General features: G+C 41.3%; 1 protein-coding gene across 1 annotated transcript in view; it reads left to right on the forward strand.

The window, feature by feature from the left end:
- The window catches only part of FBLN2 (fibulin 2), a gene marked incomplete at its 5' end in the record, with an annotated part of 60,444 nt that extends 42,077 nt beyond the window's left edge, over positions 1 to 18,367 (forward strand). Inside the window, 8 exons of the mRNA XM_044676288.1 lie at positions 1,240 to 1,377; positions 3,979 to 4,122; positions 4,754 to 4,882; positions 7,766 to 7,891; positions 9,418 to 9,534; positions 11,203 to 11,331; positions 14,277 to 14,400; positions 16,370 to 18,367. Of these exons, the coding sequence (XP_044532223.1) occupies positions 1,240 to 1,377; positions 3,979 to 4,122; positions 4,754 to 4,882; positions 7,766 to 7,891; positions 9,418 to 9,534; positions 11,203 to 11,331; positions 14,277 to 14,400; positions 16,370 to 16,727 (1,265 nt within the window). The remainder of the gene's footprint in view (positions 1 to 1,239; positions 1,378 to 3,978; positions 4,123 to 4,753; positions 4,883 to 7,765; positions 7,892 to 9,417; positions 9,535 to 11,202; positions 11,332 to 14,276; positions 14,401 to 16,369) is intronic.
- Between the last annotated feature and the right edge of the window lie 2,967 nt (positions 18,368 to 21,334).

Consider the following 21,334-nt stretch of genomic DNA (forward strand, 5'->3'; position numbering starts at 1 on the left):
AGAAGGAAGGAAGGAAGGAAGGAAGGAAGGAAGGAAGGAAGGAAGGAAGGAAGGAAGGAAGGAAGGAAGGAAAGAAAATCCAGCTCCACTTGTACCAAAGAATAACAGTTAGGCCTCCACTGAAATCTACCATCCATTGTTCATGGCGGTGCCTGAGTCTTCAAAGGCCGTGCCAGTAGAGCACAACCTCTGGCAGATGCCATCAACATGGAGGAACTCTGAAACAGAACATGGCATAGGATTTCGTACTGGGAGTTATGAAGATTTGGGTTTAAATCCAACCTCAATACTTACTAGCTGTGTGACTGTTGGCAAATCCCTTAGGCCCACATATGCGAAATGAAGGTGTTGAACTAGATGGTCTCCAAGTTCTAGACTGACCATTCAGTGAGCGCAGACATGGAGGTAGATTGTGTATCTGTCTCCCTAGAACCAGCTTAAGTAATTTCCAAGAGTCTCATTACCAGATTGGCCATTGGGTAATGGATTTTATTTTGGCTATAGAGACTTTCCAAGACCATGTACTAAAACTCAAGACAGGTTAACATCAAGATCAATTCAATTCATTTCCCTTCAATTCAATAAGGATTTAGTAAGCATTGATTACATACAAGGTACTGTACTAGACAATGGACATACAAAAGATAGTATGTACTTATTGTACATATTGTTGCCCCATTCACTGCAATGTATGCTCTCTATTTTGTTCTTGTCTTCGTATTCCTGGAACCTAACAAAGTATCTGACACATAGTAGACACTTAAATGATTGTTGAATCAACTGAACTCAAAGAGCTTATGTTCTGCTAATGGACTCCTTTTCTCCTAATGGCACCAATAACCAGATCGACAAAATGGCAGGTCCTAGCAGTATTGAAGGATTCAAACCTCTGTGCTTTCAGTGAAGAGACTGATATGGCGCTTTGTGAAGAGGGCTGGACAGACTCTGGGCTGCTTTTTGATGTGAAGCAATGCCCTCACTTCCCATCTCTAGTTTCTTCACCTATAAAATGAGGGTGGAGGAAGAGACTAGATGATGGCTGAGATCCCTTCTAGAGCTATGATCTAGGGCCTGATTCCATAAATGTTGTTCTGGCAGGTGCTGACTCAGACCCTGGCTTAGGAATTTGTCTCAAGGCTCTTCTATTGCCCTTGGCTCCGATTCCTTCCATTGCTCATTAGTGGTGCTGGCGGGCAGGCTTAGAGGAGTGACTGCCTATTTGCTTCCTATCATTCACAGACATTGATGAGTGTGCCCAGGGGATCCATAGCTGTAAAGTCAACTTTGTGTGTCAGAACACCCAGGGTTCTTTCTACTGTGAATCCAAGCAGCGCTGCATGGATGGATTTCTACAAGACCCAGAGGGCAACTGTGTGGGTAAGTTTAAGTCTCCTGACTTCACACAGCAGCTTTCGCTTGAGCCCAGGGCATCTAGCCTCATTCACACTCATCTGTGGGCTTTGAACCTCATTCACAAGTTGACGATGGCTAGGACCAACCTTCAGTAACACAGCAAAGGGGCAAATTGATGTCCATTTCCAATATTTCAGCATTGCACTTCTTGACCACTTCACATTAACCCATCAGAAGCAGTGCAGTATAGTGGGAAGAAAACTGAACTTGAAATTAGAAGACTGTGGTGTAAGTCATGATTTAATCACTTATCTTCTGTGAGATCTTGAGGAAATTACATGACTTTCATGAGTTCTCTCTTTTTCATTAGTAAAATGAGAACAGTTGCTTCCCTGCCTACCTCACCAAGGTGGGATTGTAAGGATCAGATGTGGAAAGAGTACCTACCATACTTTAACTCGGGTCAGAAATGTATGGTTCTTGAGCCATATCTGGCTCTTTTGAGGGCCAGATATGGCTCTTTCTGCAGGAGCCATAAAGTCATTTTTTTTTCAGGCACTGTTACAGGAGCTGCACGGTGAGCACTGTACGGCTCTCACGAAATTACATTTTAAAAAATGTGGCGTTTATGGCTCTCACAGCTAAAGAGGTTGCCGACCCCTGCTTTAACTTAAAAGAGTCAATGGCATAATGGCAAAAGCATTGGTCTTTGAGTTAGTGGACCTGGGTACAAATCCCACCTTTGATACTTAGGTGATCTTGGAAAAGTGTAAGACTTCAGTTTCCTCATCTCTAAAAAGAGGGCATTGGACTAAATAGCTACTGAGGTCCCTTCTGCATTTAAATCTCTGATCCTGTCATGTTTTAACTTAGTATTAAGTCCTGACTGCCCCTTATTAGCTGTATGATTATTCAGTAAGTCACTTTGCTTCCTTGAGACTCAGTTTCCTTCTGTGTAAAATGGGGGTTACTGTACTCACACTACCTAGCTCATAGGGTCACCATAATGTAATTGCTTTATAACCCTTAAATTCTCTGTAAATATGAGTTAATTTGGCTCTAGGAATCTTCTGTAAATCTTTAAAGAGCTATGGAAAGGGCAACTACTATTACTATTGCTGTCTTCTTCCAATTCAAACCTCTTGCTTCTACCAAACATCTTGGACCTTTCAGCTACTTCCTAGATGTCTGAGCACTCACTGGGGCCTCATACATAGGCCTGACCCCTTCTGAAGTATATACCAGACTCCGAAGAGTTTCCTCCCCTCACACCATCATCTAAAATTCCTTCTCCTCTATCCCATCCCAGTGAGGGTCCTACTTTCATCTTTTCTAAGTAACGGTAATAACCCAGTCATATACTGGCATTACACATCACCCTTCCTAGGTATCACTTACAAACTTTAAAGTGAGCCTTTGACATTACTCAACTTAGAAGGGTCGCTAATGATGAGATTCCTGAACCCATGTCTGGCCAGTGAGAGGAATATTCTGGAACAGGAGACCTTTTTGATATTCTTCAAATGATGCCTCCTCCCTCCTAGGCCCCCTTAGAGGTATACTTAGAAAAAGAAATCAAGGCGATTGTAACTTACCAAAATATACTCTCTAAAACATTTCTCAAAGAGCTAGTGTCCATTTTGTAATGAAGCAAAATTTCAGGTGTCTCTAGAAGTAGATGTGCCCCTTATAACAGAGCAGAATAATTGAAAGAGCCCTATATAGGGAGTCAGGAGAGATTTGGGTTCTAGTCCCATTTAGGTACTTACCAGGCGTATGGCCTGAGGTTACTTCTCTTCTCTCATCCTCAAATTTTTCATTTGTAAGATGAGAGAATTTCAGTAGATCAGGGATTCTTCACCCTTTTTTTAATATGGACCCCTTTGATAGTCTAGGAAAGCCTGTGAAAACCTCTGAGTCATGTTTTTAATAGCCATAAAATGAAATGCATAGGATTACAATGGAGAGAATTATTGTTGAAATACAGACTGTAGACACGAAGACTGTGATCATGAAGGCTCTTATAACTACAGTCATTTTGAAGTAATGATGAGCATAACTGATGTATCTAGATATTTACAACGAGATGAGTTATGAAATATGAAAATATTTATGATTTCTACTGGTGACAAATTTATTAGTATTGCTAATACTACCGTGGTTTGTTGCCTACATTCATGATTCAGGAAAATGCCAAGTTGTACTTAGAGGTGAGTGAAAATAAAGATGCCATTTTGTAGCCATCCAAGTTCACAGATGCCCTGAAAAAGGTTAGTAGATCCCGGGATAAGAACTCCTACTCTAAACAATTCCGAAAGTCTTTTCCAGTTCTGACAGTCTATATTCTGAGGTGCCTTCCAGCTCTAATATTTTATGTTCCCAGGCCCCTTCCAGCACTGACATTTTGTTCCCTTCCAGCTCTAATTTGTCTCCTAAGTTCTCTTCCAGCTCTAATATTTTGTCTTAAGGTCCCGTCCAATTCTGACACTTGTTGTAAGGTCTTTCCTAGCTTTGGCATCCTAGGAGTTTAGAATTCCTGGAATCAAAGTAAGACAATCAGCAAAGAGGAAGCGTGATATCATCCTAAGAACTGAATGCACACCACTCTGATTTTTCTTTTTTCAGATATTAATGAATGCACTTCTCTTCCTGAGCCATGCAAACCTGGATTTAATTGCATCAACACTGTTGGGTCCTACACTTGTCAGAGGAACCAGCTTCTATGTACCCGGGGATACCATTCTAGCGAGGATGGGTCCAAGTGTGTGGGTAAGAAGCAGCCTTGGGTATGTGCTCACCTAGCTGTGGGTATGGGAGCTGTGTTTGGGGCCAGAAGAATCTTTGCCTGGGTCGCATTTGGGAGACATTTCCAGGAGTGACCTTATAGAGGCAAACTTAATTTTAGGGTCAATGTACTACCTGGGCAATGTGAAAATAGCCATACAGCTGTGACAAATGTAACTTGTGCTAGGTTGCATGGTGTTGGTAAAAAAAAAAAAATCAAGAATTCTGCAGAATGGGAAGAGAGGCACTGGGATGTAGTGAAGGAACACTGGAGAGGGAGATGGGAAAGCAGGGCTCTGTTGGGTAGGAGGATGGGAGATGAGAGACAAGTTACTTGCCTTCTTTAGGGTCTCCCCTTCCTTGTCTGTAAAATGAAGGACTCAGATAAAATCACACTAAGATTCCCTTTGTTCTAAAGTTTTTCTGAGAGTCCTTGCCATTCTAAATCCATCAGCTGGCCGTGAATTCTTAGGGTGCCCTAAAATAAGCAGGCGAGGGCAGGGCAGGGCAAGTACTTGAATATCTACTTCTTAATTTAATCAGAACAAAACCAAGTGATCCTCTCCTGATTGGTGATAGCTGCCTCTAACTCATCCCCTGGGTTTTGCTTCTCTAGATGTTGATGAGTGTGAGACAGGTGTTCACCGCTGCGGTGAGGGACAGGTGTGCCACAATCTTCCTGGGACTTATCGCTGTGACTGCAAGATGGGCTATCAATATGATGCTTTCAGCAGAGCCTGTGTTGGTATGTGAGATTCCAGGGAGTCACCTCTTTCCTTGCCCAGACCTACTCTCCTTCTGTGGGAACATGGAGCTTTCTTACCTATGCAATGGGTGATGGGACAGTGCCTGGCTCCCATAAGAAAACTGTATAATTATTGTGTGGTACAGGGGAAAAGGCACTGGATTTGGAGAATCAGGGGGCTCAGGTTTGAATCTTGGACTAGCTCATATCTATACAATATCAAGTAAGTCTTCTCCCTGGACCTCAGTTTCTCCATCTCTAAAAAATGAGGGGATTAAATTCCACGCTGTCCAAGTTGTCTTTCAATTCCAAAAACTATTAGTTTAAATCATCTTGGAAATGGTTCCATTTGTTGCAACTCACCATCTCCACCCAAGAATGACTAAAAGACCAGTTTGCCAACCTTCATCCTTTCTCTGCTGAATAGAAAAGCAGCACGTGCAGTGGGGAAAGAGGAAGCTAGCATTTAGGTAGTGATTTAAGGATTAAAAAGTGCTTTTGCAAACATGGTAACCCATTAGAGAACATAGGATTGGAAATTAAGAGACCTGTGTGGAATCCCTACCTGCAGCACTTAGAAGCTGGGTAACCAGAAGCAAGTCACCTTACTTTTCTAAGCCGCAGCGCCTCGTCCTCTAAGATGGAGTAATGAGCCTAGAGCACACTATCATTATATTCATGCGATTACACCAGAGAATATTCTATATTAATATTCGATTATATATTGTACTAGTAATATACTAATAGTATAGTATACTAGTATAATACTGGTATGCTAATACTACTAGCCTGTATACAATAAATGCTATATAATATACTACTAGTATAATAATATGCTATATTATAGTAGAAGAGCTATTAGACTATAGTATGTTACTCGTAGTATATTTAAGCTAATAGTTTAGAATAGAACATGCTAACATATTAATACTATTCTATTACTAATAATATAGGAATACTAAAATAAGTGCTTAGAACAATGCCTGACACATACTAAGTGCTATATAAATGTTAGTTATCATCAATGATATATTAATGCAATTACAATGTAGTAAATTTCCTGCTGGTTAATATTAATACTATTCTACCATAGATATTACTAGTAGTACCTTATGACCATAGCATATTACTAGTAGTAATACTCTGGAGAAGGAAATGGCAAGCAAATTGTTCCAGTAACTTTGCCAAGGAAACCCTCAATGGGGTCATGAAGAGGCAGACATGATTGAAAAACAGTAACAAAAAAATATTAATACTATTATCCCATAGCACAATACTAGTAGTATATCAATATTAATGGTATGTTAATACTAATATAATTCTTGAGTGCTATATATTAATGCTATCATATTATGATATATTACAAGTAGTATATTAATGCTAATAGTCCATTAATACTAAAATAATGCTAATGTAATAATGCTACTAGTATATTGATACCACTGTTCTATAGTATATTGCTAGTAATACATTAATATTTATATTAGTCTATTAATATAATTATATTACGGGTAGTATATTAATACTGTTATATTCTAGTATGTTGCTATTAGTACTTTATTATTACTACTAGTGTTATTTCTATTAGTACTTTTAATACTACTAATTAAAATTAATTAATTCAATGCTATTAGTTCCCAAGGTGGTATGGTCTGGAGAGAGCTATGGTCTGTGCCCTAAAAGGAACCTTGCTTCCCTGTAGCCACAAGCATTAGTGTTCCTCTTGGCCCTTTAACTGTGCCAAGATTCCTTGCTCTCCTGCAACCACAAATGCTAGTACTCCTCTTTGCCTTGGAACTGCAGCCAGGGCTCCTGCCCACTTGTGACCAATCAGTAGAGCTTCTCTCTGTCCTGGAACTGCAACCCAGAACTGGTTATGAATCATAAATTACCAATCAACATCAGCTGCACCCAGTGCTAGTAAAGAGGCCCCTAAAATCTTTCTGAATTGTTATCTCTCCCTCATATCTCTGGGCTGAGAACTTTCGAAGCTGCTACTGTCATAGTCGTGGCCACCTCCAAGACCCACCTATAGCTAGTGCTGCTGCTGCATGTGCTCTGGGCTGGTGCCCACCTTAGTATCACAGATCTTTCCTGCTGACTTCCTAAGATGTGTTGAAATGGAAAAATGTCTCTCCCCGACCTTTTGTTGGCTCTGCCACTCCCAAATTTGATTTGAGGTGTTATTTTAAAGTTATCTAAAGGGCAATGTTAGGAGAGTACAGCTGGGTCTTAGCCAATACTCTTCTTGGCTCCACTCTCCTATACCATCTTTCCATATTCTTCTGCACCCCTTTATTTTAATGCCTTTTCCTACTCCTATGGACTATGTGATCATAGGATATAAAACTATCTCTTCCAACTCCCTCACTTACAGATGAGAGAACTGAGGTTCGGAGAGAAAGGAAGTGAATTATCCAGTGTCAGATAGTAAGGAATACACCTGGTCATCTCATGGAAATCTCTGCCTCTCTCTCTGTCTCTCTCTGTCTTCATCTCTCTGCCTGTCTGCATCTCTTCTCATCTTTTTCCCCCTTCTCTTCCACCTCTCATCTGTCCAGACATCTATCTACCTATCTGTTATCTACCTATATCATTAGCTTGCCATAGTCAATAAAGAGCCAACCTTGAAGTCAGGAAGACCTGGTTTGGTTCATATTAGCTGTGTGACCCCAGGTGAATCACACCTTCTCTGTGCTTTATAAATTGCATTAGTGAAGGATGTGTCCTCACCCAAGAGTTCCTTAAACCTATGAAGTCCCAGGTCCAGTCCCTCATCTTCTTCCTGTCTTCCCATCTGCTCTCTCTCTCTCTCTCTCTCTCTCTCTCTCGTCTCTCAGATTCACTAAGTCTTGTCTATTTTTCCTTTGGCTTGGCCTACAGATGTAAACGAGTGTTGGAGCTATCCAGGACGCCTGTGTCAGCATGCCTGTGAAAATACCCCTGGTTCCTACCGCTGCTCCTGTTCCTCTGGCTTCCAGCTGGCCTTCGATGGGAAGCACTGTGAAGGTGCCCATTAATCTCTTGTTTCTTCTTCATCCTTGTGCACACCTGGCCAAAAGGATTTCAATCAATCAGTCAATCAACAAATGTTTATTAAGTACTTACTACGTGCCAGGTCCTTGTTGCTAAGCCCTGAAAAACAAAGAAAGACAAAAATAGACCTTTCCATCAAGGAGTTTCCATTCTAATGGACCTCTGCTTATTATTAATATTATTTATAATAATAAGAAGGATCTGTTTATTTTCCCTGGGGCTTAAGGGTAAAGCCACGTCTATGCTTGTGATGAGAGAGCAGAGAGGGAAGAAGAGAAAATCGGACATTTCAATGATTCATTCATTCCTAGCTCCTCTCCTTTGCCAAGCAGTTCAGTGCTATGATACTGGAAGAAACCCATAGTTCCCTTCACCGTTGCCTAACTCAGCAAAGAGGACTGGACCACACCTGGGACATAGTCCATCTGCACAAGACCCAATAATGTCAGGCTAAATTCAATTTCAGGCCTAATCAGTCGAGCTCTTTACAGTCCAGATCTCAGTACTTAAACTCTCCAGCCCTTGCCCCCAGCCTACTTGCTTGCTGAAGCTGACCTCCATAGAATGAAATTCCAGGGCAATGAGAGCATTGAACTGGTGGTTTGGAGTACAGTGGAGAAAACACTGGGCTAAGTATACTGATTTGGCTACTAAAAAGTTATATGACCTTGGGCAAGTCATTCCCCTCTCTATGCCTAAGGTTCCTTCTGTAAAATGAAGGAGATGGATTCAATATGGTTAAAAGAGCTTTGGTTGGGGCATTTAGGTACTCAGTGGTTAGTGAGCCAGGCCCAAAGATAGGAGTCCTGGGTTCAAATCTGGCCTCAGACTCTTCCTAGCTAAGTGACCCTGGACAAATCACTTAATCCCATTTACCTAGCCTTTACCACTCTTCTGCCTTGAAACACATACTTAGTATTGATTCCATGATAGAAGGGAAGGGTTTTTAAAAAAAAAACCTGAGCTTTGGTCATGTACTGAGACCCAGTTCTGACCTCAACTATATGACCTTAGGCAAGCAACTCCCCCTTTTTGAGCCACAAGACTTGTCATCCATAAAATGGGTACAATAATACTTGGACTGCTACTCTCATAGGGTCATTGTAGTCAACTTTTGTAAGCCTTAAGGCATGATGAAAATGTGAATTATTATTGTGATTAATAGCAGGCTCTCCTCCACCGTGCTCCCTTCCAACTCAAAGCCAGTGCTTTTTCAGAATGTGTCCTAACGACATTGGGTTAGAATCACAAGAATTTGTTAAGCACCTACTATGTGCTAGGCACAATACTAAAGCCCTGGAGAATCCAAAAGAATCAAAAGACAATGTCTGCCCTCAAGGAGCTCACCATCTAAGGGAAGAGACAAATGTAAGGACAAGATAATGTAGGCAAATTAAATGGAAGAGGGAAAGAATAGCCCCAGGACCTGATTTACCCATCATCCAGTCTCTTACCTGTCATTAAAGTCTGTTACTTGTTTTCTCCCTTCTCTGCTGCAGATGTGAATGAGTGTGAGAACAACCCTTGCAGCCAGGAATGTGCTAACGTCTATGGCTCCTACCAGTGCTACTGCCGGCAAGGCTACCAGCTCGCAGAGGATGGGCATGCATGCAAAGGTGGGCACTGGGTGGGGGGAAGGCTGGGTGTTAGGGGGCAATGTGTCTGAGCACCTTATGGCCACTTGTCCTTAGGGTTCCCTTTTCTGTGCCTCTCTTTCCCCTTTCATTGATTTCCTGTAAATACCACCAGGGGCAGGAAATTGCCCCCTGCCAACTTTTATAATCCATGGCAAGCTAAGAAGGATTTGGATGCTTCTAAATACAATATGACTTTATTTTAAAATGTAAAAACCACATAAAATAGGGCTACAGGTTATGGACTGCTGCTCTAAGTCCCTGACCAATCTGCCAAGTAATTTAGCATAGCACAAAAAAGAGCCCTAGACCTAGAGTCACTTAATCTGTGTTAAGATCCTGACTCTGATTTTCATAAATGGGGTTATTAAGGACCTGGGTTCAAATTTTGCCTCAGATACTTCCTACCTATCTGACCTTGGATGGGTCATTTAACCCCAGTTGCCTAGCCCTTACTGCTCTTCTGCCTTAGAACTGATATGGATTCTAAGACAGAAGGTGAGAGTTAAAAAAAAAAAATTAAGGGGTTTATCTTGGATAAATCACTAAAATTCTCTGAACTTTAATTTCTCCATCTGAAAAATGGGTAGTGGAGGGAAGTTGATTAAGTGAACCACAGTTTTTTGTTTGTTTGTTTTTTAATAAAAAAAAAACCCTTACCTTCCATCTTAGAATCAATACAGTCATCCCTCTCCTTATCGCAGTTCACTTATCACAGCTTCACTGTATCATGGGTTTTTTAAAAAATATTTATCTTCAGATGGGAGGACCTAGGTTCAAATATGGTCTCAGACAATTCCTAGCTGTGTGACCCTAGGTAAGTCACTTAACCCCCATTGCCTAGCCCTTACCACTCTTTTGCCTTGGAGCCAATACACAGCATTGACTCCAAGATGGAAGGAGAGGGTTAAAAAAAAATACATATATATATATATATATATATATACAAAAAATTCTGTATCACAGAATTTTCACTGTATAGTGGGATTTTGCGGATAAATATCATACTGTATACAATGGAAATGCAATATGCCACTACTGCTTGTGCAAGTTTGCCAAGGTGAGATTGTACATGGCACACTATTGGCTGATGGCATGAAAGGCAACCAAACACAGCGCTGTGTTCTACTGTATCCTGGGTGCTGATTGGCTCAGTGACTGTAGGTTAATAAGAGTGTGGAAAAGGTTTATAAGAGAGCGGGAAGAGTTTATAAAGCCTTAAAATATATATAAGTAATAAAATAAATACAATGCTGCTACTTTGCAGATTATTTCAGTTGTATTTGACCCTTTGTGACCCCCATTGAGGTTTTCTTGGCAAAGATACTGGAGTGGCTTACCATTTCCTTCACCAGCTCATTTTACAGATGAAGAAACTGAGGCAAACAGAATGAAGTGACTTGCTTAGGGTTTTATAGCTAGTAAGTGTCTGAGGTCAGCCCTAGTCCAGGGCTCTATCCATTGTGCCAACTAGCTGCCCATACTTAAAAACTGGCTGGGTTTTAGACACTGGGCTATGAGAAATACAGGATGGCATGGTGGGGTAGGGTGGGGTGCTATTGTAATTCCATGAGGGTAGGGTAAAGTAGGTACCTCTAGGGGTGACTCCTCAAACTCCCTATTGAATGTGGCTTTCAATCTTTTCCCTAGACATTGATGAGTGCACCCAAAGTGCTGGCATCCTCTGTACCTTCCGTTGTGTCAATGTCCCTGGCAGTTACCAATGTGCCTGCCCTGAGCAGGGCTATACCATGATGGCCAATGGCCGGACCTGCAGAGGTGAGTAAGTGGCTGGAATATTTCCCTTTGTGGAGAGAAGAGATGGATATCCCTTGTAGGCACAGGGCACCCCCTAGCATTCCTGGTGTGAACAAAAGTAGTTTTGTACTTAATTTTTTCCCATGTGCCCATCTTTGTACCAGGAAAATAGGAGAAGGAAGAGGTAGAGACCTGCTTCTTATTTTCTCCTACTCTGGCTATATCAGGGTCTTTGTTTTCTGGATGGGGTTATATTTCCTAATCTGCTTGATGGATGACTGTGATCTGATGGCTGGACCTCAAATCTATAATGGGGGAAAAAAATCAGAGTTTGGCTCCTAGGATGGGAGGAGGCTCAGTAATATGAGTCACAGAAACCATCAAGCCCCTAAAGAAATACTTAAGTTTTGTTGGGGGGTATGGGGGGAAGTTAGGAGAATAAATAAACCTCTCAACCTTGGTCTTATATGTAAAATGAGATGAGACTCATTGATGTCTAAGTTTCCCTCCAGCTCAAAGTCCCACAAGCCTGATAAGAGGGAGAAAATCCTTGTCATCATTTTTTTCCTCTCCGTGTTGCTGCCATCATCTCCTCCACTTCCTCTTCCTCTGCCAGGGAGCCCATCAGAGTGTATTCTTTTCAATTCCACTTAAGCTATTGCTTTTGACTTCCTGGCTTCATGGGAGATGTAGAGGGAACCTGTCAGTAATGCTGGTGGACTGGACCCATTAACTCATTGCTATTGGCAGCATCTCTTTCCCTCATAACCCAGGAGAAATACTTCCTCTGGGCCTTTGTGAAACCTCAGAGAAGTTCCAGGGCAGCCATGTTTTGAGCCGGGATCTGCCCCATCTGGACCCTCATCTCCTCTTCAACCTTCCTCTTATGTTACTAATGACATTTCCAGAGAAATGAGCTTTCTTTCCAAGCACTAATTTCCTCATGTTATTCCTGCTCCCCCAAAACTGTAATAGTTCTGTAGTGAGAGGGGAGGGGGTCACAATTAGCTATTTGGGGTCAAAGGCCAAAACTTTCCACTTGTCAAAGATGATAATGGAATCTACCCTCTGTAGGTGAGTGGGCCAAGCATCCCCCCACTTCCAGGGAGCAGAGGGCTGGTGTGGCCAGAGCTGTCCTAGTATGAGCCTGTTGCCCTTGACTTATGCTCCTAGAGACAGAATTTTGCTGGGTACAAATCATACAAGGATGATCCCCAATGCTAAGCATGGTATAAGTGGAAAGAAACCTGATTAGGCATGGGGATCAAAAGGATGTGAAAACCCCTTCCCATTTATTAACGACAACAAATGAGATACATGTTAAGGCATTTTGCAAATTTAAATTATATATATCAAGCATTATTATTATTAACATATAATATATCTATAAAATATTTTGTTTATTTTATTTCATAATATATTTTATTTATAATTATATTACTCCAAATTTATAGATGAGGAAACTGAGGCTCAGAAATATGACCTTAGCTAAGTCTCCTCATGTATCTAAGCTTTAGTTTCCTCATCTATAAAATAGGATCGATAATAGCAATGATACTGACATTTGTATATACTTTAAAGTTTGCGCAGTCCATTTCTATTGGTTGTATTAATTGCATCTCCTAATGGTACCAGGGAGTAGATTTTTGGAGTATTCATATAAACTTTTGCCTGAAGTCTGTAAATTCATCAAGAATTCGATATTCTAATTTTATAGAGGCTCAGAAAGATTACTTGATTTGTTCATGGTCTCCCAGCAAGTAAGTGTAAGAATCGGGATTTACTCTCCTGTCTCACAGAACTTACAGTTTAGATAATTGACATGAATGCCCTTTGGTGCTCAAGTGAGCTACAAATTTTCAGCTTGTGGAAGCACCAGTTTGAGGACAAGACTCTGTCATTATGTAGAACCAATAAGACAGACATTCATTCTTTAGCCCCTCCTATCCAACCCTTTGGAAACCTGTGATATAGGATAACAGCACAGATATGGATAGATTGACTAACCAACTGGTAAATACTGGCTGATGAATGTCTCACACTGGGCTGGGTCCCAGGCTGGACAGTTAAACCTTGAAACGTTTTTGCATTAAGTAGATTATTGCATCTTAAATTCTAGGAATAATGGGAGAGGTCAGTGTAGTCTGAGCATAGCTAGTGTGTGTGTATTTAAATTTATGGTTCTTGGCTGAAATTGAATTGCAGTCTAATAGCCCAATGGTCTATCTATAACTTGCAAATCACTCATAAAATCCAATTGCTAAATCCTTGGTTTCTCTACGTTAGACATTAAAGAGACCTGCCATCTGCTCCCTTTGCCAAAATGCTGAATCTCTATTTGATGCCATGTGTTATGAAGGGCAGAGTGGATAAGAGTTAGGAAGACCTACAATCAGATCCAGCCTCTGACACACACTAAGAATAATGGGCAAATCATTTACCCTCTACTTGCCCTAGGCAACTCTCTCAGCCTATATGTACTCTTTTTTTTTTTTTAATTTTTTTTTTAATTTTTTTTTTAAACCCTTGTACTTCGGTGTATTGTCTCATAGGTGGAAGATTGGTAAGGGTGGGCAATGGGGGTCAAGTGACTTGCCCAGGGTCACACAGCTGGGAAGTGGCTGAGGCCGGGTTTGAACCTAGGATCTCCTGTCCCTAGGCCTGACTCTCACTCCACTGAGCTACCCAGCTGCCCCCCTATATGTACTCTTAAGAAAGAATTGTCAATCTGCATTATAGAGGGGGATGCCCATACTAATGGAAACCTTAGATCAGGTCTAAAGGCTCAGGAGATTGGGCGGAGGGAGGATTTAGAATAATATTTTGACTTCTTTGGTTCTCCTAAAGAAAATTGGTGTGCTTGTGTGTCTCCCTGTGTCTATTTTTTTCTGATCACTCACTATAGCTCTAAGTTTTCAGGTATTCTTAGCTCCCTTTAATTTCCTTCCCTTTGCATTTTCTGACAGACCTGGATGAATGCACTCTGGGCACTCACAACTGCTCGGCGGCTGAATCTTGTTACAATATCCAGGGTGGTTTCCGGTGCCTGCTGTTTGAGTGTCCACCGAACTACAGAAAAGTCTCTGACATGTAAGCCCCCTTGCTCTCCTTTGGGGAAACTTGGAAACATGCCTTCTCTCTCCATTCAGAAGAATTCAAAGCCATCCTCTGATCCAAGCAGAAGTTGTTTCATCACGACTGGCCCCTCCTCTCTCGGCCATTGCTTTAAACAGTGTTGGGCAGATGGAACAATTTGAAAAAAAAGTGGCTATTCATGCCAAATTTTCAATGAGAAGGGGCAGGACCTCTCCCTCTAAAGAGGAGGTCTCTTCCTTCTCAAAAGTCCCAAACAAGGAAAGGAGGAAAAGTGCCCAATAATTCTGCTCTTTTTTTCACTGCAGTTGCCATGGGTCTCTGTCCACATATCTCCCTACCTGGGACTCCTCATTCATTATTTGGAGCCCCTCCCCACTGATAACAATGAGCCCTATTGGGGGCAGGGACGCAGCTTAGAGGTCCTGAGTTCAAATCTGATTCAGAAACGTCCTAGCTGTCTTAAGCCCTCATTGCCTTGCCTTTTTCACTCTTCTACCTTGGAACTGATACAAAGTCCTGATTCTTTTTTTTTTTTTTTTGAAATTTTTTATTTAATTAATTGATTTAGAATATTTTTCCATGGTTACATGATTCCACAGTCATGATTCTAAGCTAAGAGTTTTTGTTTGTTTGTTTGTTTTTAAAGATTGAGCCCTATTTGAGTATGAGAGGGGGAAGGGGAAGGCTAACGTAAGACCAGAAGTCACAAGCAATGGTTTGTTAGCTTGCTGACTCTCAGCAAAGAGCCAAGGTGAGGGATGTGGAAGATAGATGGAGTCAATGATGGTGTGATGGGGAGAAATACTGCTAAAGCCTCCCCTGGAAGCTGTGCTTTTTGCTATGACCCTTGGAATGAAGAAGTAGTGTGAGATTAACAGCAAGAACTGGCATCAATATGGCACTTTGGGGTTTGCAAAGCACTTTAATTACATTATCTCATTTGAACATTCCAACAACCCTGTGAGGCACGCACTATTATTTTCATTCCCATTTTATGGATAAAGAACTGAGGCTCAAGGGAAAGAGGGTTGGATTTGGCTTCAAGTTACTTGAATTCTCTTCTATCCCAGTAGCTATCATTTAGCCTCTAAGTTTCAGAGTCCTCATCTGTAAAATAAGCATGATGATACACCAATAATAAAATAATAAGGGGTCAGCTAGGTGGCTCAGTGGATTGAGAGCCAGGCCCAAAGATAGGAGGTCCTGGGTTCCAATCTGGCCCTAGACGCTTCGTAGCTGTGTGACCCTGGACAAGTCACTTAACCCCTATAGCCTAGCCCTTAATACTCTTCTGCCTTAGAACCAATACAGAGTATTGATTCTATGATGGAAGATAGGGGTTAAGAAAAGAATAATAGTAGTATTAATATATAACGTATTAATATGTTACATAATATAATAGCAATAGCTAATATTATATATTTACTTATACTATATACTAGGCTCTACACTAAGTGCTTTATAAATATTACCTCCTTTACTCCATACATCGACCCTGGAAGGTAGGTGCTATTATCATCCCCATTTACAGATGAGAAAACCAAGGCAAACAGTGGCATAGCTTAGTAAGTGTCTGAAGTTGGATTTGAACTCAGGTCTGCCTGACTCTGGGCCCAGTGTTGTATCCACTGAGCCACCTGGTGGCTTCTGCATACCTCCCAAAGGTGTTTAACCTCAAAGCACTCCAGAAAGGAGATGATGTTTTATAGTGAAAGAACACTGATTCTAGAGTCAAGACCCACCCTGGTTTCAAATCTTGACTCTAGTATGACTTTAGGTGAATAATTTAACCTCTCTCTGTGTCCGTTTCCTCATTTATAAAATGAGAAGATTGTGGACTAGAAGGCCTCGGCATTTGTTCCCTCTCAGCTCTCAATCCTTGATTTAGAATGGTGAAGTTCATACTAGCAATGTCATCGGCATCACCCTCATCTTCCTCCATTTCCCATTCTGTTATTTGTAGGAGATGCGAACGAACCAGCTGCTTCAATTTCTTGGACTGCCAGAGCACCCCAGTTCGGATCACTTACTACCAGCTCAACTTCCAGACCAACATTGTGGTGCCGGCTCACATCTTCCGCATCGGGCCCTCCCCAGCCTATACTGGCGACAACATCATCCTGACCATAACGAAGGGAAATGAAGAAAATTACTTCAGTGCCCAGAAGCTAAACCCCTACACAGGTGTCGTCTACATCCAGAGGCCAGTCAAGGAACCGCAAGACTTCCTTCTAGATGTTGAAATGAAACTCTGGCGCCAGGGAACCTACACCACCTTCCTGGCTAAAATCTACATCTTCATCACAGCCCATGCCTTCTGAGGCAGGCAGGGGTGGACACTGGGACTGGCCATGCTCTGCTCTTTAATCTTTCTACCAAAGCCTATTTAGTCCTGGGGAAGTGGCTTTCACTGTATCTGGCACCTCTATTATTTTTCTATTGTTGCTTGAAACAGTATTATTATTGTTATTATTATTTTGTAAATTAACTTAATTTTTACTGACTTGTTTCTTCTCTAGTTTGTTGAGTTTTCCCCTTGAAGTTGTGCTAGAGGAAAAATATACATGAATTTCTGGTCTTCAGTGACGTCTTTAGTAGAGAAAGTTAAAGAACGAAAACTGGTAGCTAAGTGCATCGTTGTATTGATAAACTGGACTGTGTCCAAAAGAGGGACCCAAGGATCAGAAGGAGACAATGAACCATTTTGTATGAGGGATAATCGAACGATCTGGAGATGTTTAACCTAGAAGGAGAAGGCTTGGGCTTTTTTTCTTCATAAGGGTTACCATGTGGGAAAGGGAGCAGTTATTCTTTACCCTCCAGTAGGGAAACTAAGACCATTGGGTGGAAATTCCAGGATAGTGGCTTTTAGCTCCACCTGAGAGAAAACTTCCTAATGGCTGGTGTCCAAAAATAAATGAACTATCTGATGAGGCAGTGGGTTCTCTGACACTGTAAGTGTTTAAAGAGTTGGGAAATAGATCATTTGTTGTGAATGTTGTAGTGAGAGTTTGTGGCTTTACAAGGGAGTTGGCCTAGTCAACTTTGAATTTCCTTCCTATAATTCCATATCCAGAGTAGGAGACAAAAATGAATTTTGATACTGCTTATAGTATAGTTTTCTCTTCAAATGCTGGACCTTAATGCTTGAGGACATAAGGATCCCAAGTCAGCTCCTACTAGGACTTTCACTGAAATGTATCACCTTGGGTCCATCACCCTGACAGGAAGATCAGCCCAGTCCGAGAAGAACAGCATGCCCGATTGTACTGTCCTTCCCAGGCAGCATGGTTCTGTCACCATTTATGAGAGAAGGAAGTGGACATCATCTCCAGCAAAGCTCTGTAAGATAAAGGGGAAAGGAGAAGAAAAAAGAGAGATAAGGATGATCATGTGTTAGAAAATGCAGTAGCAACTAGGGGATAGTTTGCCCTCAAACAGGATCATTAAAAAATATTTATAAGGTTGATGGATATGTAACATGCTTTTTTTTAGACATACCTTTGTATAGATCACTATATATGCAAGTATATGTTCCTATATATGCGTAGAAGATTAGATTTCTTTTCCACGGCTCCAGGGGATAGAGCTAAGACCACTAGATGGAAGTCAGAGGGAAACAGATAACATCTCAATATAACAATGTGAAACAACAAGTTCAATCCAATTCAACATTAAGTGAACATTCTGTGTAAAGTTATAGGTAATAGACCTGGGGCTGGAAGTGACTTTAGAGACCGTCTAGGTCCCCCTCAGATGTCCCATTTGACAGAGGAGGGGCTAAGGTCCAGGAGAGACAGGCAACATGACCCGGAATAGATGAAGTCAGAAAGACCCAGGCTCCCATCCTGCCTCTGATGGGGGAGTCACAGCCTCTCAGTGCCCCCAGACAACTCTCTGGGTTTGAGGCAAGTTGTCATTTACTGACCTGCTTCCATCAGTCAATGAATAAACGTTTATTAAATGGTCACTATGTGTCAGGCATGGCTCTAAGCACTTGGGATGCAAAGAAAGACAAAAATAGCCCCTGCCTTCAAGAAGCTTACTAGTTCTAATGGGAGGAAACTGTGTAAATAATTAGATGCTCATAAGATACATACAAGAAAACAATGTGTAAAATTAAGTATCTATAAGATACATAAAAGAAAATGATGTATAAATAATTGAACACCTACTGATAGATGGTAGTGGAGGAAGTTTCCATAACAAGAATTGATTGTCCATAATGATGAAATCTGAGGTCAAGATAAAAACAAATTGCTAGACCCTAGAGCTGTGTTGGCAAACCCATGGCACATGTACCCCAGCGTGCCAGAGGGGGCTGCTCTGTTACCACTCTCCACAGCACCCAAAGACATTTTTCACATGCTCCCTCCCTCCACCCAGAAGCCCAATGCAAGCACTCCCTCTCTTGTCTGGGGTAATGTGGGGGGCTCACAGATGGCTCAAGGATGCAGTTTGGGCACATGATCTCTAAAAGGTTTCCCAATGCTGCCCCAGAGCCACAAAAACAAAAAGGGAGGCCATCCCTGTACTCAAGGCATTTATAGTCTACAAAACATTTGTGATGAGCGTTTATTAGCTCCTACAACCTGCAGAGTACTGGGATAGGTTCTAGGGAGCTCTGAAGGCTTAAGTCCTGCTGCCCTCAGGGAATGTACTATCTACTAGAATGATTAGACCCAATACCAGTAATTATAAGACACAATATTATGTCATCCATGCACTAGAGAGGTAGAAAACCAATGTCAGGAATAACTTTCTAATAGAACTTCATCCAAAAAATGGAATGGGCTGTCTTGGGGCAAAAGTGAGTTCTCTAACAATGGAAGACTTCAGGCAGAAGCTGAGGTCTCTGGACAGACATGTTGCAAAGAGGTATTGGGTAGGAATTAGACTATAGACCTTTCCCACCTCTCTAGTTCTATGAATTTATACATCTTCAATATGCTTAGACACACAAAAAAGATGCCTAAATGTAACTATACCTCTACACATTTAAATTCAGCAGATATTAAGTGACTTGTGAACATATATCGATATATTCATATGGTCAGAGAATTATAGGAATTAGTTGTAAGGGCCTTTAGAAATCATCTTATCCCCTTATTTTACAGAGGAAGAAACTGAGGGTCAGGGAGGTGAATGACTTGACCAAGGGCACATAAATAGTAGAGCTGAGATTTGAAACCGGGTCTTCTGACTCCAAATCATGTGTCTCTATATATACATGCATATATACAAATACATGTGCATGTACCTATACATATACATTATCATGGTGTAGTGAATAGAATATTGAACTTGGAATCAAGAAGACCCAAATTCAAATCCTTCTCATTTTGACTAGTTGAATGGCTAGTAGATAGGATATCAGGCTTGGAGTCAGAAAGACCTGAATTCAAGATGCTTCTTGGATGTTTACTATGTGACCTAAGACAAGGCATTTAGCTTCCTTGCACCCATCCACTCATCTGTAAAATAAAAGACTTAAATCAATGGCCTTCTTCCTTTCAGCTCTGAATTTATGTGCCTATGAAAAGTCTGTGATCTTTATCAGTAAAATGGAAGAGTAATACCTATGGTGCTTCCCTTAGAGTCACTGTGAGATAATGTATTTAAAGTGATTTGTAGAGTTTAAAACATTAAGAACTGATTGATAGCTCTAATGCCAATAGAACAGCTCAATTGAAGGGATGGAGCCTTGTGTTCTCAAGGAAAACTGTAGGAATTAAAGCTGAAGACTTATTTCCTGTAGACTGTATATCTGGGAAAGGGGTCTTCTCATTTTCTAGCTGAGAAAAGTTAAATTACTTGCCCAAGATGGGCCAGCTCGTAAGCAGAGCTCAGTACACCGAGACCGGGGGAAAGCGCTCTTTAAATTATTTCATTGCCTCAGTACACCCTCACACACTGGACTTTTCTTTGGTTCCCTATGAAAGGAGAAGGGGGTCAGGCCTTATAGTGGAGGTGGAGAGGGAACCCAGGGAGGAAGATGAAGAGACAAGCATCAGAATTTATCTGTGGCTTCTGTTTCAGAAGTATCTGCCACAAGTCTCCTCATTCTGCTAAGAGCCATGATTCTTAAAGAGGAAGGCAATCCAGGCCTTGGACTCTCTCTCTCTTAAAGGGCATTGGAAGGCAATGAGATGATCTGAAGGTCTAGTCAATTCTCCTAGAACATTTTGGATGTGAGAGGATACCCATCCATCCATGCATCTGAACATCACCATCCTTGTCTGTATGGTGGGTATCAGTGTAAATAACACCTGGGGGAAAGAGAATTGTCCGTCAGATGCCACCCTCCAGTTCTTCCACCAATGGTGAAGAAGACTCCATATAGACATACATATGTGCACCCCTATACAGAAATGTCATTTGGGTATTTTATTTGGAGATTCTTCTGGCCTGGACCCTATGAAAAAGGGATAATGGCTTTTCTCCTGGGCCCAAAGAAATTATACTCAGTCCTGGATATAGATCCAAAGTGACTCTAACCCTCTCAGAGTCAGAGTACTTCCTGAGATGATTTTAGCATCAGATTTAAAACTAAAAAGAAATTAAGAGGCCAAAATTGTCTTGACCACTTCTCACTTAACAGATATTAATAATGGCTATCACATAATGATTTTAAAGCCTTACAACAACTCCATGCACTAGGTGCCATTATTACCCCCATTTTACAAATAAGGAAACTGAGGTTGAGGGGTTAAATAATTTGTGCAAGGCCACAGAGCCAACATATGTCTGTCTGAGGCAAAATTTGAATTCAAGTTTTCTTGACTTTAGAACCTAAAACAAGAAAGGTTAATTAACTTTTCTACAGTCACATAGATAGTAAATAGCAGAGCTAGAATTCAAACCCAGGTCCTCTGACTCCAAATGTAGCAGCCTTGCCATCGTAGCATGTTGCCTTCCTAAGATATCA

The sequence above is a fragment of the Gracilinanus agilis genome, chromosome 1 (genome assembly GCF_016433145.1).
Source record: "Gracilinanus agilis isolate LMUSP501 chromosome 1, AgileGrace, whole genome shotgun sequence".
In the NCBI taxonomy this organism is placed as follows: domain Eukaryota; kingdom Metazoa; phylum Chordata; class Mammalia; order Didelphimorphia; family Didelphidae; genus Gracilinanus; species Gracilinanus agilis.